The 24913-nt window shown below is 43.5% G+C and overlaps 1 protein-coding gene across 14 annotated transcripts in view; it reads right to left on the bottom strand.

Annotated features, from left to right (window-relative positions):
• Positions 1 to 24913, bottom strand: part of PTPRT (protein tyrosine phosphatase receptor type T) — a 1176585-nt gene that overhangs the window by 143697 nt on the left and 1007975 nt on the right. For 6 of the 14 annotated variants that reach the window (XM_085003957.1, XM_085003961.1, XM_021078123.2 and 3 more), the window contains one exon: positions 20476 to 20505. The exons of the other annotated variants lie outside the window; for them this stretch is intronic. In XM_085003957.1, coding sequence (XP_084860083.1) covers positions 20476 to 20505 — 30 coding nt within the window. The remainder of the gene's footprint in view (positions 1 to 20475; positions 20506 to 24913) is intronic. 14 annotated transcript variants of the gene reach the window in all.

A 24913-nucleotide genomic window follows, 5' to 3' on the forward strand; every position in this document is an offset into this window, starting at 1 on the left:
TATCCCAGTCACCCTAGCTTGGGGCTTCTCCATGCTTCCACCAGACCTGTGCAGTTACAGACACCATAGTAGCATATCATATCACGAGTTGAAAGGCCGAGGGATCTTGGCCATCACGATTGTCACTTCCTCTCTCTGCCGCCTTGCTCTCCATGTCCACACCTCTACCCGTCTGCCTCTGTTTCTCTCCTCGGCTGGTAGCTGCCCCTCTTTCTTCCTTCCCCTGGATGGGCTCTCTCTCCACTAAGGGCAGAGGCAGACCCAGTCTGCCCATCCTCTGGAGCTGGCAGGGAACCAGCACAGCGGAGGGCCTAAGACAGATACAAGGCCCTCCTCCCACTGGGCACATGGCCACACCACCACTTAGATCACTAAGCTGAGCTTGGTGGGAACAACATGGGCTTTGGAGGCAGACTGCATGGGTTCACATCCTGGCTCCACCATTTACTAACTATGTAGCCTTGGATGATTACTTAGCCTCTTTGTAATTCGGTTTCTTCATCTGCTGAATAGGGACAATTAGAGTGAATTCTCATAACAACGATTTGCAGTAGATAATGACTTATACATATGAAATACAACAGGATCTGTCCCCTACCAAACAAGCTCCATGTAAGCATTTGTGAAACACTGGACATTGGGAAGAAAATAAATGCTTCAAAGGAAAGTGAGCGCAGAATCTATGGTTCAGACAGTGGGAACTTTCCTGAATGCTCTCAGGCCACCGAGCTCTCAATTCCTGGGTTGAGCAAATAGCCCTCTGTCTTGGTGCTATATTAATATCATGGCCCCAGACTAACCTGGTTCCAACCAGCTGTGTGATCATGACCGTGTCTCCATCTCCAAGAGACTATGAGACTCAGTGTCCTCGTGTGTAGAATGGTATTTGATAAGCCCTATTTCACAGAGTTAATAGGTTGATTAGAAATAATATGTGTTAATTCCCTAGCCTGGTCTTTGCCCTGTAACAGACACTCAGCAAATGCTAGTTCTTTTTCTCCTCCTTCTTCCTACTGGCCATCTACACTCCTTCTTCCTTGCTTTATTTTGATTTTAATTTTGTTTGATCTGCTCCCTAAGATGAGCAACTACCTTATCTCCTCACACTCCTTTCACTCCAACTATACTTTGTGCTTTTTTTTTTTTTTTTTTCTGAAGGGGGTGCGGACTTGGAATGGTTGAATTTATACGTATGGAGTCAGCACAAAATTAATAGCAGTCTGTTACCAAGGTTTACATACCTTGTGCTTATATGACCATAAACCTTGCCGGACACACAGAGAGATGCTTTTCTCCCAGTCACTCCTTGACTCTCAGTTTCAGGCCATTATAGGTTACAGAATCTTGGATTCCCTGGGTTGGAAAGGCCTTTGGGGTCCTCCTAGTCGCTCTTCCACCCCAGCTGCGAGACTTCTTGCAACAATCCCAGCAAGTGGACGTCCAACCCCCAATTGTCCAACTCGATCGACAAGGACTCATCACACCACCTTTTCAGGCAGCCCCTCTTGCAAGTACAGATCTCCATATGACGACTGGCCTCTGAGCAATGGCTGAGCTGAACTCTGCCTCTTGCTTCCTATACCCTCTTGGATGCCCATTGGTGGTCTGCCTGCTGTTGGAATGCAAGGATGACTGGATGACCATGTATCCTCCAAACTTTATCCCAAGCAACCTCTTCCAAGCAGTCTCTCCTCCCATCTGAGTACTAACCAGGACTGACTCTGCTTAGCTTCTGAGATCAGATGAGATGGGGCACTTAGGGTGGTATGGCCGTAGATGTAAGCAGTCTTCCCTGATTGCCGAGCCTCTGTGTCTCTTCCGTCCTCAGCTCAGCTGATCTCCTTCTGCATTTCTTTTTTTCTTTTTCTCTTTTCTTTTCTTTTTTTTTTTTTTTTTTTGTCTTTTTGCCTTTTCGAGGGCCACTTCTCACGGCATATGGAGGTTCCCAGGCTAGGGGTTGAATCCGAGCTGTAGTCACTGGCCTATGCCAGAGCCACAGCAACTCAGGATCTGAGCTGCATCTGCAACCTACACCGTAGCTCATGGCAACGCCGGATCCTTAAACCTGCTGAGCAAGGCCAGGGATCGAACCTGCAACCTCATGGTTCCTAGTCAGATTTGTTAACCACTGCGCCACGACGGGAACTCCTCCTTCTGCATTTCACACTGCTGAACCTCCACCTCTTCTCAAATCTCAACCCAGGGCTCCCTGAGCTGCTCTCTCTTACCCCTACTGCACCCCAGATCTTTACTCTCCATCAGAAATCAGTCTTGTTTGCCAGATGGCCAGCTCCCGGGGTTATCTCCCCTGCTAGACCATAACCACATGAGCAGGGCCGACACTGCCATGTTCCTCTTGTGCAGGAAGGGCCTTGACTCATTTGGGGACATGAGCAGGGATTCAGGAAACACTTGTTGAATTAATATCCTAACAGATGATCACAAACCCTTCAAGCTCCATCTCAAACACCACTTCTTCCAGGAGGCCTTTTCTGTCTTCTCCCTTATAGGACATAAGCTACTTCTGTTCTGTATCTGAGTCATTTAGCCGCCCACTTTTATCACTCCTCATTATAATAATTTGCATAATGTATATTACATCATATTTCTATTCCCTCTAGCACATAATTTAGCACTTGCCATGATGTTGTGGAAGCTTTAAAAATGTGTATTGATGAAATAAATGAATGAATGGAGTGACACTTTTAATTCATTCATCATTGCCTGGTGATGTCCCATATTTGAGCATCCCCATGACCTAGATGTGACACTTTGAATCTACTTCCACACCAAGTATCTGATTCGAATGGGTTCTACCTGCTCTTCTACAAGTTGAACTTTTGCTGCAGATGGTGCATGGCAGTGATTCTCAGCCTTGACAGTGCATAGGAATCACCTGGAAATTGTGTCAAATCAGGGTTCGCTGGACTCCACTCTCAAGCGTTTCTGGTTTGGTAAGAAACCAGAGGTAAGGTGTGAAAATTTGCATGTCTAAGTTCCTAGGAGATTCTGGGACTATCGTTGAAGAACTGCTGGTCTGTGGGATGTTACCTCCTTCACCATTGGGGAGCCCATACTATTTATCCACTATCTTTCGCCATCAGTCACCTGAAGCCTTATTCTCATCACTCACCCCATCCCATTTCTCCTAAAACTTCCAATGAGCATAAAATACCCTTTACTTGAAGATTTCCATTTTCCTGGGACTTTATCGTAACAAAATAATAACAAAAAGAAAAAAAAATACACCTATTGGGAAGATAACACTAGAAACCACAGCTTCGTATACAGCAGGGGTTCTCCACCTTGGCACTACTGATATTTTGGGCAGGCTTGCTCTTTGCTGTGGGGCTCTCCCATGCCCTACAGCATATTATCTGCATCCTTAGCCTCTACTCAACAGCTTCCAGTAGATCCTCCCCCTCCCAGGTGTGACAATCCAAACTGTCTTTAGACATTGCCTAATGTCCCCAGAGCATGATGGGGGGCATTGTGGGGTGGGCAGAACTGCCCTTCCCCTGATTGAGAACCAGAAGTATATACTTATGAATGCCACAGTGGAACATTTAGTAAATTCCCATGAATGTGACAGTGGAACATGTAGTAAATATTACCACGCGCTAGGTACCTTGCAAATACCTGTAATCCTCACTACAACACTATAAAGTGGTGATTGTTTCTTTCGTTTTATAGATGAGGAATCTGAGGCCCAGAGGGTTCATTCTGAATGCCTAAAGCAGGTAAAGGGACCAACCAGATGGGATTCAAGACCAGGTTCCTCAGCCTGCAGAACCTTACTCTCTTCCTCAGCTTGCTCTGCTTCTTCTCTTGGACAGCCAGTGATCAGTTACAGCCTCATAAATGTCTAATAATAGGGGGCTGGTTCAATAAATTATGGTGCATCCCCTGGATGGAATATTATGCAGCCATTAAAATGATGGCCTGCCATAAAAGAGATAACTATGTAACAACATGAAAAAAGTGATAACTGGATTACATTAAGTTAAAAAAAACCCTGGAAAATAAAACTGTACCTCATGATTACCACTCTAAGAGAGTATAGCTAAACTGATGTGTTAGATTGTACGTATTAAGATAATTTTCCTTTCTTCTTTGATATCCATTATTGTTATCAGAATGTCTTTGCAATCGTTATTTTTAAGTAGCAGCAGGGTAATGAAACTCAAGATGTTTGGGTTGTTACAGGTCCATCTCCCACCTGAATTAGTGGAATTAAAGCTGCTCTAAGTCCCTAAGCATGGCAGGGGGTTGGCATATTCTTACCCCCCACCCCCATCGCATTCCGCCATAGCACTGTTGTATGTATGTTTCTGAACCAGAACATCTCTCCTGGAAGTGACCAGCTTCTGCTGAGCACAGCTAGCTGGACACATAGAAGAAAATGGCCCTAAAGGCAGTGCTGTGGATCACCTGGGGAGCCAGGGCTGTTAGGAACACACTGTTTGCAAATAGCAGATGTGTCTGTCCGTTAGAGGGTCCTGAGTGGTACAGCAGTCTCATGCATTATGCATCAGGAGTGGCCTGGCACCCTGGCCCTGGCCGTGTGGGAAAAGTCTTGCATAAGGAACATCTGATGAACTGATTGGAATGTCAAAATGTCATTAAGGATAAATTAATGGATGTATTACTTTGGCTGTAAGAGGCAGTGCCAGCAAGACGACAGGCAGCCAGCGGGCTGTTTGCTAGTCCAAGACAGACGGCGTTTGCAGTGGAGATTCATGGTCTTTATGCAATGTGAGGTGCTTTGCAGGGAGAAGAATAAACAGAAATGCTCCGGCACTTACGCGCCATAAAATCACAAGCATGAGATAAATTAATTAGTGTACACTAGGAAGGCGGCTGGTCTGTCTGTACTCCTGGGGAGGAGCCAGAATGGATGGCCCTGGGCTGGAGATGACAGGTCTCAAACCAACCTCCTAAAGAAAGCAATTGAATATAATGTGCAATCATAAACTGCAGTTGATGGAAAGATATGTCTGCTCTGACCCTCCCCCCCCAAAGGTACTATTTCTGTCTACTGCTTCAAGCTCTTTGTGTCTGTGGGTCAAGCGTCTTGGTGACCTGGGGAGACCCAGAATGGCTACCCCTTGCTTCTAATGCCACAGCGGGTGAGGGTGGAAGTGATGATGGTATTGCAGTCCCTCAGCACAAGGGAAAGCTCTTGGTAAGCCTGACCTCCCCAGTGGCATCCTCTATAGGGGTGGTCCCTTCTCTGCTGACGGGAGACTCACTACCTTACATTCAGCCTGTTCTATTTTTGGACAAGCACTGTTAGAAAGTTCTTCTTTATGCTTCTCTAGTATCTTCCTCCTTGTGATTTAATGACAACCAAAGAGTTCCCTGGTGGCCTAACATTTAAGGATCTGGTGGTGTTACGGCAGTAGCTTGGGTTGCTGCAGAGGCATGAGTTCGATCCCTAGTCTGAGAACTTCCGCCTGCCACAGATGTGGCCAAAACAACAACAACAACAACCAACACCAAAGCAATGAGAACAGCTAACTTTCCCTGAACATGTCAGGTACCAGGTGCTGTGCTCTGCTCAGGTTACCACCTTACCTTGTATCAGCCCCACGTTACATACAGTGCAGGAAACAGAAGACCAGAGAACAGGAGAAACATGCTCAGGACCACATAACTAAGATATAAGATATGGCAGCGCCAAGAGCCCAGGTCTACTTAACAATGAGTCCTCACAACTCAATTCTGTTTCATAACTTCCACATATGGAACAGGGCTGGCTTTTAGAGCAACACAGAACATGAGAAGGCAAGACAGATGGGAACTAACATTTTGATAGGTACTTTACTAAGATGGGTACTTTACTAAGTACCTGGCCTGGGTTAGCCTAAGCCACCTTTCTTGCAACAGCCTTGTATGTGCGAAGTGCGTTACTATTTCTTCACCTGAGTCCTCTCTTGTCCTTTTTTTGTTTGTCTCTATGTTTATTTATTTATTTAGGCTGAGCCCATGCCATGTGTTAGTTTCTCGGGCCAGGGATCGAACCTGTGCCATAGCAGCAGCCCAAGCTGCTACAGTGACAATGCTGGATCCTTAACCTGCTGCGCCACAAGGGAACTCCCTACATTTATTTTCTAATATACAAATATCAATCTCATTTCTATATAATAATGATGAGCCATTATAATATGAAATAAAAATAACTACCATTTACAATAGCATGGAAAAACAGGAGATATACAGGCATATTTCCACCAAAACATGCACGGGGCCTGCATGCCGAAAACTACAAGAGGGTAATGAAAGAAATTCAAGCAAACCATAAAAATGAAGAGACCTGCCATATTCCTGGGCCAGATGACTCCATATTGTTAAGATGACAGATCTCACCAAACTGATTCAATGCAAGCCCAATCCAAACCCAGCAGGACTTCTTGCAGACATCAACAAGCTGACTCTAAAATGCTATTGTACACTTATTCTTAAAGAAAGAAGGATGCGGGGGAAGCCTTCAAACCTTAACTGCTCAGAAAATGAAAGCCTGGACCTGTTGTCATATTAAATATCACAACTGTCTATGTATATTTTAAAATCATCATTTCCCTATGTCGGGCATAGCTGAATTTGAATAAAATCCTCTCCATGGCCCAAGCCTATTTATAAGTCATTATAAGCAAAAACATGTTAAGAGACAAAAGAGTTGCTCTGTGTAGAATTAAAAGCAGGACTCACTAGGCCTATTTTTAAAAGTCAGAAAGGTAACTCCAACCTTATCCTCTCTTTAAACTTTGTTCTTAGTTCTCCAGTGCAGATTATACAACGGCACACAGTTGTAACAAGATGAATGACCTTGTTCCTGCTTGATTCTTGTTCCATTTATACAATGAGCATATTAAAAGGAATGAAGTGGTTGGTATAGGTCCCCCCCCCCCATTACACTTTGGAGCAATAGTTATAAACTTTCAGGGAGATACCGACCTTGGACCTGTTAATTCTTATTAGTTTTGCTGCCATGTAAAGCTGCTTCCTTCAGAATTCTTATCACGCCCACCCCAACCCATGAGAAGAACTCAGCACCAGGAATTGACAACTCTCTGTTCCATGGATTTCTGTCTTCATATACCCTGTGTCCTGGTCAGTTTGGTGAGCCTCCACTTCCTTACACTTAAAATACTTCCTCTCTGGAGTGACTCAAATATTTCATGAGATTATCTATATGAAAGTACTTGGTAAACTGCAAAACATGAGTAGACCTAATAATATAATACAAAATATACTACTAATAATAACCACAACATATATATATATATATATATATATATATATATATATATATATATACATACTACTATACATAAAATAGACAAGCAACAAATCTACTCAATATTCTGTCTGACAAAGAATGGATATATGTATACATATATGCGTAACTGATTCATGGGAAACAAATCTGAAAAAGAATGGATATATGTATACGTATATGCATAACTGATTCATGTTGCTGTACACTTGAAACTGACACAATGTTGTAAATCAACTATATTCCAATAAAAAAAATAACTACAATGTACTGAGCACCTACCTATGTACCAGACATAGAACCAGACCTTATACAGGTATTACATTATCTTACGTAATCCTGGTAACTCCCCACAGCAACCTTCCAAATTTGGTACTGCTGTGGTAGTACTTAGTATTATGTGGAAACAGAGGCTCTGAGAAGTCTCTAGAAATGTCTAGAATTCCAAATGTAGTGCATGCTCTTTTTACTTCAACGCTGATCCTATGTCTCGAGTACTGTTTTCCTCACCATTGAGAGCTAAGGAAAAGTGCTATTTAATACCCAAGGAGTGGGAGATGAGATTACAGAAGTCTTATTTATTGAGCAAATTGCCTCCAGCCTAGATGTCTGGTAGACACCTGCATGGCGATAGAGTAGATGTATATACTTTGAATCAGCCATGGATCTCCTGGAAAACCTTAGATCCCACATTTTCATGATGGTTTTGCTGTGTAAAGCAAAGATAAGACAAAAGAATATATGAAATCCTGTATCAACCATATCTGAGCTGAGATTTTTCACCGGAAGTTCTTTCTCTCATCAGTAGATGTCCGAATGATAAATGACATGGAGAAGCAAGAAAAAAAAAAAAAAACTAAAAAAGTGTAGACAGTCTTAGCTTTTCTCCATTTCTAGAAAAGTGCATTGTTACTAAGCTGTCTTCCAAAACAAAATAAGCCTTCTTTCATCTTGAGGCTCAATTTGGTTTATAACCTTAATCCAACCATATTTTCACTGTTGACAGAAATCACGTCTCCCAGTAAACACAGGGTATTGACCACACTAATCTTTCCATTTTTCCCCTTAAAAAACATGGGTGACTGTAATATGTCCCCTAATTCCTGTTCCCTTAGAATGTTCTGGACAGTGTTTCAAAGGCTTTGGAAGAAAAAACTGCTTCACAAAGAAGCATGCTCCCATGTTGTTTTCTCCTGATAAAAAGATTTTGTAATAAGCACTGAGCCACCTGCGGTTTCATTAATGGAGAGAATAGTTATGAACAAATCTTTCTCAGGAGACCGAAGGGGTCTTTACTCCACCACCACCACCGTGAGGGGTCATTGTTATGAGAAATTAAATACTCTTTTACAATGTGCCTGGGGGCATTTTTGCCATTTATTCAATGGTCTCTACACATTTGTGAATAGCATCGGGCTATTTCCTTATCTGTAGGAAATAGTGCCATCAAATAGCTTCCATGTTCTCTGGGCTCTGCCCTCCACACTCAGGTTCCAACATGATAACCAAAGCCGTGTCTCTTTGATGATCCCATGGGGCCAGATGTTCAACTCAGGTTCTGGATTGGTTCACCAGACCAATCTTCACGCTAATCTTCAAAATGCCTTTATCCCATAATCCTGGATTCTCAAACTGTCCCAGATGGGTGGCTCTCAACCTTGGTTTCAGACTAGAATAACCCGGGGAACTTGTATATGGTTAGGCACCCCTCGAGAGCAATGGCATCAGTCCCCTAATCTTTGCTTCTAGGTTGTGGCTTGTGGCCCCCTTCCCATTTGGCTGCCCTCTGTGAACACACACTGCTTCCTCTGAGCTTTGTTTCCAGGAAGGAGGCATGGTTCCCAAGGGGACTGTCCAGAGCAGAGTGGCCTCTTCTGCATTCAGAGAAAAGGCCTCTTTTTTTTTTTTTTTTTTTTTTTTGTCTTTTTAGGGCCACACCTGTAGCATACGGAGATTCCCAGGCCTGGGGTCCAATTGGAGCCATAGCCGCTGGCCTATGCCACAGCCACAGCAATGCTAGAGCTGAGCCCTGTCTGCGACCTGTACCACAGCTCAAGGCAACGCTGCATCCTTAACCCACTGAGCAAGGCCAGGGATCAAACCAGCATCCTCATGGATACTAGTCAGATTTGTTTCCACTGAGCCATGACAGGAACTCCAAACCAGGCCTCTTTTAAGGCAGGTTCTGGCAGCCACCTCACAAAGGACAAGCCCGTCCCTCAACCCTCCAGGATAGCCCTTCTGTCTTCCACTGCAGGCTTTTCTCTGCCAAATGGTCTACAAAGTGTTCTGTGTTAAAATGACATTGTATACCTGTGGTTTTTGCCAGAATCATGAATTGATTCTGATCTCGCTCATTGAAATCATCAGGGATGGATGCCAGGAGGAAGAGTGTCCTACCCGGCTGTTCAGAGAAGAAGAATTTAGTGAGTTGAAGAACTGCCATCTACAACTGCCATAGCTCATTCTATGTGGCAAATTCTTCTTTCATGTAACTTATATTTTGATGTTAAAAAAAAAAAAATCCCTGACACACTCAACCACTGCTATATTCTAGCTTAGCTCAACCATTTAATCATTTGATATATGGCAACAGCCCGAAGATATGTAATTGAAATGAAAACAAAATGGCACATACATTATATTATTTAATTTCTTAAGACGATCACAAGAGTTGAGCACTGTCATTCCCATTTCACAGATGGGAAAATTGGATGCAGGGTGCCTAGGACTCCCCGCTGCTAGACAGTGGAACTGGTATTCAAACTTTTTCCTTCCTACTCCAGTCTTTTCTTTCTCTTTTTTTTCTTTTCCCTTTTCAAGTTTTTTTCTAGCATATCACTTACCTAGTTATTTTTTTTTTTTTTATTTTCCCACTGTACAGCAAGGGGGTCAGGTCATCCTTAGATGTATACATTGCAGTTACAGTTTTTCCCCCACCCTTTCTTCTGTTGCGACATGAGTATCTAGACATAGTTCTCAATGCTATTCAGCAGGATCTCCTTATAAATCTATTCTAGGTTGTGTCTGATAAGCCCAAGCTCCCCATCCCTCCCACTCCCCCCCCATCACTTACCTAGTTATAAGATGTGTGTGTGCACGTTCACACATGCACATGTCTGCGTGTATGTATTTCAAGATAATGAGGCCAAGCAGAAAAGTGGGTGAATATACTATTTCTTCAGGAAAATATCTTGCCTCTGCCCTATACCAGGTATTCTATTTGGCTCTTTAGCTCATGATAACTTTGAAGAACAATCAGTGACTTGTTTTCTTCTTTCCTCTTTTATGTATTTATAGCATTATTATATGACTATTTGTTAACATGTCCAAGTCATCTTTTTAAGTCGTGAGCTCCTTGAGTGAAGGGTTATTTCTTTTTATATACTTAATGCCTAGCTCAGTGCTCAGCACAAAGGAATTTCTCAATAAATGCTTGTGGATGAAAGAATATGTCATTTAAATGTCACAGCTGTTCTGACGTGTAGGCGTTATTACCCCCATTTTACAGATGAGAAACTGAGGCTGAGATGGAGTTAAAAATCTTAACTGAAAATGTGGAGCTGGAGGGCCCAAGGCTCTTTCCTATGCAGCACAATCTCATAATATCTTGTCTCATAATATCTTGCTAAGTACCTCCAAGCCCAGCCAGACAACTAGGTAATAAGTGGGAAAGTACTTTGGAAGAGATAAAGCTGTATATATAAACAAGATGTGATCATTATCATCATTATCAACATTGCAAAGCTTAACTACAGCACTGCCTTCCATTAAAAGCACTAAGCTGCAACACTTAGAAAGGCATTTTCCAGTTTGTGCGTCTCAGGATCCTATCTTTGCTACAGCCCTGGCTGTAAGAGTCATCTCAGTTTGCGGATATTAGCTGGAGGCAAGTGCTTTCAGAATTAAATCCATTCCTGCCCTGGTGACACATTGTGAAGGGGCATTTCTGACCCCAGCTCTCTCCTAAGGATCTTACTATACTCTCCTGGGGTACAACGTGAGCTCCCCCAGGCAAGACTTATATATGAAGATGTCCATAGCCCTTCTGCCCAGCATGGGCACGGGTGAGAAGCAAATGCCTGCAGATGGATGACTGCCTAAGGAAGGGCTTTTTATTTTATTTTGTTTTATTTTTAAGGGCTGCACCCATGGCATATGGAGGTTCCCAGGCTAGGGGTTGAATCGGAGCTGCAGTTGCCAGCCTACACCACAGCCACAGAAATGCCAGATCCGAGCCACGTCTGTGACCTACACCACAGCACACGGTAACACTGGATGCTTAACCCACTAGGAGGGGCCAGGAATCGAATCCACGTCTTCATGGATACTGGTTGGTTTCGTTACCACTGAGCCACAGCAGGAACTCCAAGAAGAGCTCACTTATCATCAGTGGTCCACAAAGTGGTGACCCAATTTGTTTGTATATAAAGTGTCTCTAGCAATGAATAAGCTTGTTCAAGGCAGAGGCACACGCATACTCCAATCCACTTGTGTCCAGTGACCGAAATGAAGAAAAGCTAATGGGGGTGTCCCAGGAAATTTGACTCAGACAGATTGACATGCAGGAGATATTTTAGGAGGAGCTTCTGGGGTCAACATCTGGTGAAGTGAAGGGAAGAAAAGCAGAGAGGAGGGGAGGGAAGAGGAGGGTAGGAGGAGAAGGAGGGGGAGGGAAAGGGATGGGAAGGGGAAGGGAGGGGAAGGAGAGGGAGGGGAAAGGGAGGGGAGGGGTAAGAGGGGGAGGGGAGGGAGGGAAGGGGCAGAAGGGCAGGTGAATGGTGATGTAGTTCCAGTGAAGGCTTAAGCCAACCCCATGGGGAGCCTTGACTCTGGGCTGATTTTCACATGCCTGTAAAAGTCAGCTATTGACCAGCTATTGAATGATCCTGGATGAGGTAGTTCTGAAGAGCACGTGGTCCCAAAGGGGCCTGTGAGCCAAGAGCTGTCTGTTGGCAGCACTTTTAGCAACTGGGAGGTAGGCCCACTCTTGAAGGGGGATCTTGGTAGCACATCACAACACTGTCCACAGAAACCCCTCCTTCCAACCTGGCTTCACTAGGTCACTCCTCTCTGTCAGTGGAGAATCCCTAACTCCTTTACCTCCTTTTTAAAGTTCAATTATGTTTACAGAACAGAAGCATTTAGAATCACAGACCTTTTTAAAGTCTCAAGGCATTGTTGGCATCTGGTTGGTTTTAAAAATAAAGTTTAAATTATTAGAGAAATGCAAATCAAAACTACAATGAGGTACCACCTTACACTGGTCAGAATGGCCATCATGAGTAAGTCTACAAATAACAAATGTTGGAGAAGGTGTGGAGAAAAGGGAACCCTCCTGCACTGTTGGTGGGAATGTAAATTGGTACAATCACTATGGAAAACGGTATGGAGGTTTCTCAGAAAACTGAATATAGAACTACAATATGATCCAGCAATTACACTCCTGGGCCTATATCTGGACAAAACTATAATTCAAAGAGAGAGACACATCCATATGTTCATAGAAGCACCATTCACCATAGCCAAGCTATGGAAACAACCCAAATGTCCATTGACAGATGAGTGGATTAAGAAGATGTGATACATATTCACAATGGAATACTACTCAGCCATAAAAAACAATGAGATAATTCCATTTGCATCAACATGGATGGAACTAGAGATTCTCATACTAAGTGAGCTAAGTCAAAAAGAGAAAGACAAATACCATACAATGTCACTTATTACATGGTAATGTGGAATCTAAAATATGGCACAAATTAGCCTATGTACGAAACAGAAACAGACTCACAGACATAGAGAACAGACTTGTGGTTGCCAAGGGGGAGAGGGGAGGGAGTGGGATGGATGGGGGAGTTTGGGGTTAGTAGATGCAAACTATGACATTCAGAATGGATAGGCAATGAGGTCCTGCTGTACAGCACAGGGAACTCGATCCAGTCTCTAGGGAAGATAATGTAAGAAAGGGAATGTGTGTGTATATTATATATAAATATATGTATGAATGGGTCAGTGTGCTGTACAGAAGAAATTGGCACAACATTGTAAATTAACTGTACTTTAATAAAAAATTTAAAGTCTAAACTTAAAAATGAAGTAGAAACATCTTTTGCTGCCTTTGGAAGAGAAACACTCATTTGCATTTTCCCTGATTAAGGTGACAGAGCCTCTGACTTATAGATTTGCTCTCTTTGGTATTCATGACAGATGTGTTTAGACTCTAATTCAATAGAATAAACAATAAAGCATCCATTCAGCTGTAATCCCTATCCACATTTATCTGTACACATGATCTAACCCAGCACATTTATATCTATCTTGTTTCACCGCATTCATTAATTTTATGCATTTATAATTGTGACAGGCAAATACACTTCTAAACCTAAAACCAATCTACAGTGATCTGAAAGTCCCGCCATCACCATATGCCAAAATAACTGAAAACAGAGTGGTGTTCCCTGGTGGCCTAGTGGTTAACAATTCAACATTGTCACAGCTGTAGTTCAGGTCATGCTGTGGCACAGGTTCAATCCCTGGCCCTGGAACTTACACGTGTTATGGGTGTGCTCAAAAAAAGGTGGGGATACTAACTAACTTCTAGAGAATGGAATACTCTAACTCAGTGGGAGATCAGACAGAATAGAGGGTTTCAACCTCACACATACAGCCACTTGTGTGTGTTCATTTACACAATCAACTCAGTCTTATGATGGCTGATTTGTTCTGGGCCCTGAGTTAGTCATTAGGAAATGAAAGATAAGTGATACAGAGTCCTTGTCGACAAGAAGACAGTTGTGAAAAGACACTCAGGGCAGTATAACCTGAGAATGGTTTGTGAGCGAAGCAATGGGTGAATGAAGGGTGAACACAAAACCCATCAGGAGCCCAGGACTCTGGATATGGTCTGTGGGAGCTGAGGAGGGCCACCTAAATAGGACAGTGATATCTTTCCCTTTTTAATGATACTGGAATGTTCCAGGCATGGAAGGTGGGTAGGCATGCCAGGAAGAGGACACTGCAGGTGCAAGGTGTGACACTGAGAAAGGGACGGTTACAGCAGAGAGATGTGAGACTCAGGAGAGAAGTTGTTCTCAAAGTCGGCATGGAACACATTCATCTGTGTTGTGTGTAAAAATGCGTATTCTCAGGCCACGCTTTCAAAGTGACTGCGTAGATCGGGGGTGAGGCCCCGGAATCGGAATTCTCACCAAGGTCTTCCCCTTGGCTGAAGGGCAGCAGGGAGCAGCATGGCAGCTGTCTTTATCTTGCCTTCATGGAAATGCTTTTTATTTTCACCTGTCAATGTATTTTCTGTCAGCTTTTGGTAATTGATACTTATCATCTTTAAATGTTTCCTTTAAAGGTTTCCTTCTCTTTCTATTTTTCTTCATTTTTATTTGAAGTGACTGACGAATTAGATAAAACACTTTTTGAGTATCTCTTGATATCATCATTTTAAAGTCCTCTTTAAATGTACTGAGGCAATGTTAGTGGATTTGCAACAGCCTCTGATGTGCCAAGGTGTATGCATCTGAGAAAAAGAAGCAGTTTCTTACTTTGGTTGAGGACCTAGTAAGTGCAAGGCATTTTCCAAATGTTATCTCATTGGATCCTTGCAAGATCTCTGGGAGGTATGCATTTTTAAGCTCCACTGGCTGTATTAGGAAACTGAGACACAGAAAAAGTTAAGTGTTTGTTTAGGTCACAGATGCTCAACAGGAGCAAAAGTTGCCTTAAAGCCACAGGAGCAAGGAAGGCAGAGTGTCTGGAGGGATCTAAAAATTGTTACTTTTTTTCCCCCAAGAACAGATCATGTCCCTGTTGACTTTAGCTATTAGTCTTTTAATTCCATCTTGTTCTTTCACTCCTTCCACGTGTTTATTGGGGGTTCACTGTGTGGTTAGGGACACTGGGGGATCGCTCTGATATACAAGAAATATCCTTAAGCCATTCCTCCCATGATCACAAGGCAACTTCATCGAGAGCTGCGGAAAAGCGACACCAACCGCAGGTGGAAAGAATCAGCGTGAGTGTTTGATCAGGACCTTGAAGAAGAGATGGAGAATTGAAATATGTTGAAATGGGGAGAAAAGGGAAGGACACTAAAAGCCTAAGAGTTCCAGAACGTCTGCACACCTCTAGAGACCAGCCCACGAGGGACCCGCCTCTGTGACACGCACTTGAGGCATTTGCTCGGGGCAAAGGGAAACAGTTAAGCGCTTTCTCTCTGCCAGACTGGGTGGCATCTGAGTGCCTTTTCAAGTACTATTACACTAAAATGTCTCTGTTCAAAACAATCACTGTGCCCATCACACACCCTGAGGTAAATAAACCCGTGAATACACAGCAAGTCTTAATATCCTTTTAAAACGCAGACACTGAAGTTGTTGGGTGTTGCTTTACTACAGAAAGCCAAAAAGGAATTCAAGAGAAGCATTTCTGTCAGCTCAGGATGTGAGGACTAATAGCTGCTGTTTATAAAATACCTACTTGGTGTTGGCATCTCTACAGAAGTGCTCGTTCATTATGCCTCATGGAAATGCTGGGGAGTCACTGCTGTTACCGCTATTTTGCAGATAATGAAACTGAGGCTCAGAGTGAGTCCTTGATTGCTCAAGGTTTGAACAATCTGACAGAAGAATCAGACTGAGAATTGTGATCTGACACCCATATCCACACAATTCTCATTTTTTTTTTTTTTTTGTCTTTTGTCCTTTTTAGGGCCTTACCCACGGCACATGGAGGTTCCCAGGCTAGGGGTCGAATCAGAGCTGTAGCCGCCAGCCTACGCCAGAGCCACAGCAATGCCAAATCTGAGCCATGTCTTCGACCTACACCACAGCTCATGGCAACGCCGAATCCTTAACCCACTGAGCAAGGCCAAGGATCGAACCCGCAAACTCATGGTTCCTAGTCGGATTTGTTTCCACTGTGCCACGACGGGAACTCCTGATTCTCATTGTTAAATGTGTACTAGACAGTGAAGGACCCCATCCTGCATCCCTCTGTCCCTGGGTCCCAAAGAGCCTTTTATCTACAGCTCTGTTTATCCTGGTCATCTGCACTGCGGTCACCCCTCACTCTTACCCTTTGGTTACCACTGATTGGGCAGCCCAGTGCTCCCCGCTCTGACCCCATGGCAAATCATAGGACAGAGGAGACAGTTCAGCCTCAAGGGCCTCCTTGCCAGCCAGGGGGAGGTACCACTTCTTGTCCTGAGCAAGGTGGTGATGTCCCTTCACAGGACAGAGGCTGGACAGGCAGACTTCCACTGGAATCCTGGCTCTCCCATAGACTCGCCAAGGGCTCTTCAGGCACGTGGTCCGGGCAGAACCACGCCCTGGCCATCCTCCCGGTGAGAAGGATAGGCAGGGCTTGGCAGGATGTGGTCCTGGATTTAAACCCTACCCCTGCCACATCCTGTGGGGTAGAGACAAGTCCTCACACCTCAGTCTCAACGTCTAAACAGACTCAACACAATAAGATGTACCTGGCAGGGCTTATTATGAATGTTAGATGCACCCAGCACATCATAACTACTAGTTGGGAATTCTTTCCAACCTCTGCCTCCTTCTAGGCTGGTTAAGTTGCCCCACATTCACTTTGTGCCTGCAATACCCAACACGTGATAAAGCACTTGATGGAGCTCGTAGAACAGGATGATTCTTGAAGCCCATCCTCTCTTTGTCTCAAAAGTCCGGGGAAGGGATAGGAAGGCTGTGGCCCCCAGACAAATCTGCCCCACTGTCTGATTCTTTTAAATAAAGTTTTTTTGGAACACGCCCATGCTCACAGATTTATATATTGTCTAATGGCTATTTTTCATGTTACAACATCAGAGCTGAGTAGATGCAACAGAGACTGTATGAACCCACAAAGCAAAACATATTTATTACTGGCTCCTTCCGGAAAAGTTTGTAGCCCTTGGTCTTGGGAATGGGATCTTTCAATAAGAGAGAGCCCTTGGGGACCTCCTGGTTTTGCAAACAAATTCCTCTCTTTCTCCCCCATTCACATTTTATGTCCTCTCCCCCTGGTTTATCTGTTTTCTTCTCCTTCTCTCTCTTGGCCATTACATAACATCTGTACTGCTTTTCTCCGATCCTCTCTCCACTAAATATCCTCACATGGGCAGGGATTTTTTGTTCATTGCACTCTTTTAACCAAGAACCTTGATCAGAGTCAGGCACATAAATGAGAACCCCACAAATACTTGTTGAATGGAAAAATATGGATTTCACTGAAAAGATGTTCAGCCAAAGTGTGTTGGAGACTTTCTCTTTCACAGAAGATTCTGAGGTTTGTAGAAGGACTGGGTGAATTTCCAGCCATTGTGAGGAAGGTATTTTCTTTCCTCTTTTGTAGACAAGACAACTGACCAGTTAAACCAGTGCTTCTTGAACTTAATGTGCAACTGAATCACTGGGGATCTTGTTACAATGCAGGTTCTGGTTCACAAGGGCTGAGCTGGGACACTGGGTGATGCAGTTCTAACAAGCTCCTGGGTGATGTCAGTGCTGCTGGTTTATGGACCAGACTTTGAGTAGAGAGGGTTTAATGCACCCACTCAAGGTCTATACCTAAGGCACGGTGGAGTGGAGTTTTGACTCTGGAGACTGTAGAAGTCCCATTTCCTTTTTTGTTCCTTCTCCATTTATATACATCTCTCAATCCTATGGCTTCAAAAGACCTGTCACACGTTCCCTCCTAGGCTCCCTGTCCCCAACCACTTTGCCTCTAAACCATCCCTTCTCTAGGCACCCCACCCTTCAACCTCACCCTTCTGCACAGGCTCCTCTATTTCACCTATACATGTGCCCAAGACGTTCTGGCCCCTCAAGTGGCTGGGCTCATGTTTCTCCTCTGTTTTAGGGCCCAATGGCTAAGAAGTTATCCTTCTCATAGGTCCTAGACAGGCTGGCTTCCTTCCTGAACCCTGCCCCCATCATGTGTACAAATGACTTCTGCTGGTCAAATGTCAGGGCCATGCCCAAGGCCTCCACTTCTGTGTCTCTGTAGCACCTGCTGCTGGAAAGTCCTCCTTCTGCAACGGACTTCTCTTGGTGCTTATGGTTTTCTTCTTACCTATATGTCTGCTTTGCCACTTCTTCTCCTCCTCTGAATCCTTGACCATGGCCAGTTCCTGAGTTGGTGTGAGTTCCATGAGTGACGATCTATCACTTAGACTCAAATGTGAACCCACTGAGAGATCCTGGTTCATCACTGCAACTTGAACTACAAGTACTTACACATCTGTCTCCTGTACCTCCACACTGTTCATCTTTAATTTCACCACAGTGCCCAGGCAGAGAGAATGATATAAAGTGGGCATCCAAACAGTGCTAGATACACTGGCTAACAGACTAAGGGAGTGAGGCGCCCAGGGGCTGTGATGGGTCATCACATGCCCACACCCACTGTGGAACACCGATGCCATAAGAACCTCTAGAAGAACAGAGGAGCTTCCAGGGGCCACTGTTACTACCCTGACTCCTTATGGTTTCTGAAGAGGGGAAAAAAAAAAATAACATTTCACAAGGGCCAATTTTGTGATAGGAACTTAACAAAACCCCTCATTCTCTATAGGTTAGGCTCTATTACCCCTATTTTAGACTTAAGATGAATGAGGCTCAAAAAATTCATAAAACAGGCTCAAGGCTCTATAACTGGTGAGCAATGGACATGTGACTGAACCCAGAGCTGCGTAACTCTTCCCACAGGAGCAACAACCCCCCCCTACTGTTTCATTCTCTGTGCCTTTACAGATGCTGTTTCCCCTGCTCAGAATTCTGATTTCTTCAGTACTGGGTAATCCATCCCTAAAAGCACTGACATCTATCTCTTGCCCCACTAAAAAATTAGTCACCTAACTAAGTGCCCCTCTACCATGGTCCATGGAAGTCCATCTCCACCCATATTTCAAGTATTTGATTTTATGCTGGTCTCTCTGATAGGCTTGAGCACTATGTGGGGGGGACTCAAAGTCCCGGCCACCTCTCTAGCCACAGTGTCTGGAATATAATGTACATGTTCAGTGCCTGTTTGTCAAGTGAATGAATGAACAAATAAAGCTAGCTTTCTGGTACTTTCAGTGCTGGTGATCAGAGTTCGTTGATTCTTATACAACATGAAGGTGGTGATACCAGAATCTCATTTGCTCACTGTGTGGGTCATTGACCAGGGACCCAAAACACTGAGCAGAGGGATGGGAGAGCCTTTTGCAGGTTCATCCTCATCTGTGAAGGCTTCAGCAGATGATCGCTAATAGATATGGTCTCCTCACAAGGCTGGGTGTGCCTGGGGTGGAGGAAGATGTGGAGTGATGGACAACACTCTTTACAGGGAACAAGGTGTCCTGAGTTTTGCTAACTGGATGTGTGATTTCACACACTTCTCTGGACCTCAATTTTCAAATGTGGAAAATGCATGTTAGAAATGTGAGTCTAATTCAGCGGTTTTCTAACTTTTCATTACCAAGGATCTATTTATGGAGTTTCTCTCCTTTACCCTCATGTTGTGAAAACGTCTGGTTTGGTAATAAGAAAAATCATCATCTTGATTTAGAAAGTGCAAAAAAGTTGTTAGGCAATCAGCCATCTATAATTACCAACAAAATGCACTGATAGCATGAGATAACTAGTGATAAACACCAGACTGAGATAATTCCAGCCCAAAGCAAAGACCTTGGATGTATCTGTCACCTGTGAAGCTGGTTCTAGATAAAATCATGGTTCCCTGTAGACTCCCTTAAAAAGGAAAAAAAAAGTCAACGAACTTCTTTCTAATCTGAGCCCCTAGGGCTACATGTGCCCCAAGTAGACGCAAATGGACTCTGAAGTTGCTGAGATCAGTAATTCTCTTTTATGTGTGCAAGTCCTGCAGAAGGATTATGTTTTCCTCTTGCTGGAGTCTAAGGATTTCTAACTAGTGAATTACACTGACAAAGGAGAAACAGCCCCTTACATCTTCAAAAACATGGGAAAAATCCAAGATGGCAGAAACATAATGGACATGAACAATGACAGTGCATTTTCAAACGGAAAACATCTTGGCAAAATAAAAACTTTGAGGCTACAGATGGCTCAGACAGAGGAAAGTATGAGAAACCAACAGACACTTGGTTGGTGCAGGAAATGCATGCTACAGGTTGCCTTACAGGGCACAAAGCAAAGTCACCCCGGGTCGATACTTACAAGTAATAGGAGTAGGAATAAGCATTTCTTCTATATATTGGTGGGCAGTCAGATGAAGGAAATGTCCAAAAAGGGGGAAAAAGAAAAGACAAACAAACAAGAATTAGATTTATATGAAATCTTGGTTCTTAGAATTGCACATAGTATTTCAGCATCCCTAAGCTCAAAGAGATGCAAGTTTCTCTACTAGTCACCGTTGCTGAGAATCAGATATTTTTAGTGGTCAAAGAAAAGAGAGACCTCTCCTATGACAGAGAAACTCAATCCTCATGCAGAGGATGCCACGTCACATTTGGATGTTCCAGTGTTTTGAAAATGCTTTCTGATGGTTAACTAACTTTCTTGTAATTATGACTTTCTGGTCTTGCGCCAGATTTCTGTGGCCTTCTAGAATTAGTTTATCTGATCTAGTGCTCAGAGGATCTAAAGAAAATCATGATGACTTCTAGCTTCTCTGTTCTAGGTCAAATCACATCAGAATCTATTTAGTAAGGTCACACCAAAAGCAAGGAAATCGTGTGGCCAGCATCCAGGATGGCTCCCCGATGGTCCAGACTTCCCAGTAGTTGCACCCAGGTGCCGTACCCTCCCATGCTGAATCAGCGCTGGCACTGTGTGACCAAGAGACTGTGGTAGGAGTTATTTTCTGGGACTTTCAAGGATAGGACAAGTAGAAGCCATGCAGCTCCACCTGGGTCTTTGGAATTCTCACTTGCAACTCTGACCCTCCATGTATGAGTCTAAGTATCCTGAGGCTGTCACACACAGAGGCCCTAGACTGTATGAAGAGAAAGAGACAGCCAGCCAACCCCCAGCTATTCCAGCCCCAGCCAACTGGATTGTACCAACTGAAACCCTTGATATCATGGAACAGAAACAAGGCATGCCCTTAAAACTAAAGTAGAGATTCATGAGAAAAACCAAGCACTAAATTTCATGGTTTATTTTTAAGTCTCTAACTCTCGGGGGAATAGTTTGTGATGTTATCAGTAGATAATCAAAATGACACTCACACTTTATCATGAAAGATGACTGCACTAAGAGAAGGGAATTCCAAACTTCAGTTTCAACAGAGGACAACTTAACAGACTCTCCGTGCCTTGTCTTATCTGACACTTGGATGAGTTGAACGAAATCAGTACTTTTCCCCTTTTTTTTGGCCATGCCTGAGGCGTGTGGAAGAGTTCCAAGGCTAGGGATTGAACCTGTGCCGTAGCAGTGATCAGAGCCACAGCAGAGACAATGTCAGGTCCTTAACCCGCTAGGCTACCAGGGAACTCTGTAACCAGCAGTTTTCAAAATGTGCTCTGAGGAGCCCAGGGGTTCTGCAGAGCAGCCTCATTGTAATAGCAGAAGGGGGTGCTGAGTAGGTAGGGCTGCTGGTCCTCTGCCATTTACCAAAGCCAGAGCCTCTCCATTTTAATCTATTTCATAAATTGGCATTTCATTTGATTTCACCTGACTAAAAATTCCACTCTCCAAAGAATGGTTGAAAAATCACTCTCTGTAATCTTTTCTCTGATCTCTCTTCTCATTCTTGGCTTCAGAACAATAGGAAACTCAAGTCTATGATATTGCCTTTGTTATAACTTTTTGTAATTTATAGAAAAATAAAGAATGCTTTTATATTACAGGCTGCACTACACTGACAATAATCAATACATTTGTGGATTGAGAAAAACTGCTGAATAATTCGGATTCCCAAATAACCGTCTGAGTAGGCAAGAATAATTTTCTTCCCCCTTGAGTGATTTGGTTAATTGTCTCTGTTATCCAGTTTGGTTGGCACAGAAAGATGCAGTTTTTATATCCACAGGCTGGGAACAGGTCCTCAGAGCCCCAGATTTCTCCCTCTCAAGTAGGAACTAGCCAAAGCCCCCAAGGCAGGGCCATCTTTAGGCTTTCTCTCATTCACCAAGAGAGCCAAATTCTACAGCTCCAGAAGGAAAGTGACATATGAGAGCTAAGACATCATGGTAGAAAGGAAGCCCTATGTCTCCTTGAGAGGCTGAGCTCGGGAAAATGAACCATAGCACGGCAAGATCTGATCATTCCTAAAAGTGTTCAATATCTTTGGCCAAATGAACAGTGACACTAGATGATGAAAGTGGTGAATAACTTCCAACAGATGGGTGGGAACTGGAAGAGCTCATACACGTCATACAATCCCCTCCACTAACCATACAGGTTGGTACTGTACGGAGATCATTCCTCTTTGTCATTGCTGGTTCTGAGTCCAGGGCCTGGGAAAGTGATTCCTCAAGGGCAGAAAGCTCAGGATCCATTCGATGAAGGCTTTCAGACATCTGTGTTCTCCAAATTGTCGAGAACACTGGGCTGAGGATGGAGAGGTCAGCATTCTGATCCCAGCCCTTTCACTTGTTCACTGTGACATCTTAGACAAGGTGATTCCTCTCCCTGGACCTCTGTTTCTGATCCATGTGCCAAGGGGAATGGCATGGGTGACCACCAGCTGAAACAGCTTTCACAAGTGGACCTATGGCATGTCTTAGCATCCTAGAACCACCACGTGCTAACTGCATGGCCTTGAGCAAGTCGCCATAGATCTGAGCCTCAGTTTCTCCATCGCAGGGTTGGGGGGGGATAATGATTTTTTCATAAGAGTCATAAAGGGCATCAGCATTACATTAATTTTAATTATATTCCAATTACCTGTGAGATGTAATATACAAAGTATTTTAAGTAAATTATATTATCTAAATTAATAGTACATTATATTAAACACTTGAAGTACAGTAGGGTTCAGTAAAGGGAAGCTTCTGTCCCCACTTCATCCATAGATATAAGGTTTTCTGCTTCTCACTCTGGTGACCAGGTACAAAGTATTCACCTCCTTAGGAATATTAAAAATGGCAATAAAATAAGAATACTTATGCAGCACTTACTATGTGCCAGGCATTGCTCTAGGGTCTTTTCATATATTAACTCATGTAGCCCTCACCTGAGTTAGGAATTATGAATATCCCCACTTCACAGATGAGGAAACTGAGGCAAAGAAGGTTAAATAACTTGCCTAAGATCATATAGTTAGTAACTAGACTTGGTAGCAACATAAATCTAAGACCATAAATGTTGCCTTCGAGGAAGGAAGAAAATAGATACATGTTGGTCAATATACTGGGTCAGGCATGAAGATGCCACAAGCCTTATCTCTTCCTCCTGGCTGCATGGAGCAGGTACTATTCTTCTCATTTTTAGTTGAGGAATCTGAAGCTCAAAGAGGTCACCCCTCACCAGCTCTAATGTTTTGTGTATTTCTGCACCAATTACAAGGCCTCCATCCTGAGCCAGTATTTCCTCACCGTCAGTAGCCCCAGGCTGCCTTCTTGGGTCCCAGCTACACTTAACATTCTGGACCCTCTGGTTTTCTGTTCTCAACCTTTAGGATTCACCTCTGCTTGGGCTACCTCCTTACGACAACACGCTCCTAAACCTTCAATTCACCTCTTCCAAGTAGTGAGTTATCCTGGATGTCACCAAAAGCCAGTGCTATCCCTGACCCAGCTTCGAGGCAACTCCAGAATAATGGCGGTTGACAGGCTTCTATTAATTGAGTATGTTTTCCAAATTAAAATGCAAAGTCTTCCAGGACAAAGATCATAGTTCTTACTCTATGATCGAAACACAGTATACATATATATCCTTTCTCTAAGGCTTGAAGAAGATTTACTGAAGGTCTGAATTTACAAGGATACAGTGATATTGCAAGCTAACAGATTGCCTGAGACCAAAGATCCTGAGCAGGGAGACAGCTATGCTTAGGAAAAAAAAAAAAAAAAGACCATAAACTTCATAAATCACATACTGCAGAATCTGAGCTGGCTGACACTACTGACTTGAGGCACAGCTTCCCTTTGTTCCATATTAAACAGAACTAACTTGTCTATTTAACCATACATTTGGCCATCTACCTGCCCATCTAGCTCATAAACCTGCCCATTTATTCTTCCTTCCTTCCATCCATCCATCCATCCATCCATCCATCCATCCACTTAATAGTCTATCTTTCCACTTATCCATCTATCCCATAATCCCATACACTCATCTATTCATCCATGTACTCATCTACTTGTTCATTCAAAAATCCATGCATCACCTGCTTATCCATCTTTCTGTCATTAATTGAGCCAAGGGCCTATTATATGACTGTCTCCACAAGTACCAAAGATAGTAAAACAAGTGCCATCTTAATCCAGCCAACAGGCCTTATGGGAGAGCCAGACCAAAAATATATGATAAAATAAATGATAACATTAGCGACTGCTTTTAGGAGGTCACTGATGCATCAGGTGCTGTTCTCAGTACTTATGTGAACTATTTTATTGAATCCTCACTAGAAGCATTATTATTATTCTACAGAGAGGTTAAGTAATTTGCCCAAGTTTATATAGTTAGAAGCGGCATGGCAGGGATTAGA

Source organism: Sus scrofa, chromosome 17, assembly GCF_054392235.1.
Source record: "Sus scrofa isolate SSC_HxYL_T2T_F1_AM1 chromosome 17, Sscrofa_HxYL_maternal_Yorkshire_Landrace_v2.0, whole genome shotgun sequence".
NCBI classification, from domain to species: domain Eukaryota; kingdom Metazoa; phylum Chordata; class Mammalia; order Artiodactyla; family Suidae; genus Sus; species Sus scrofa.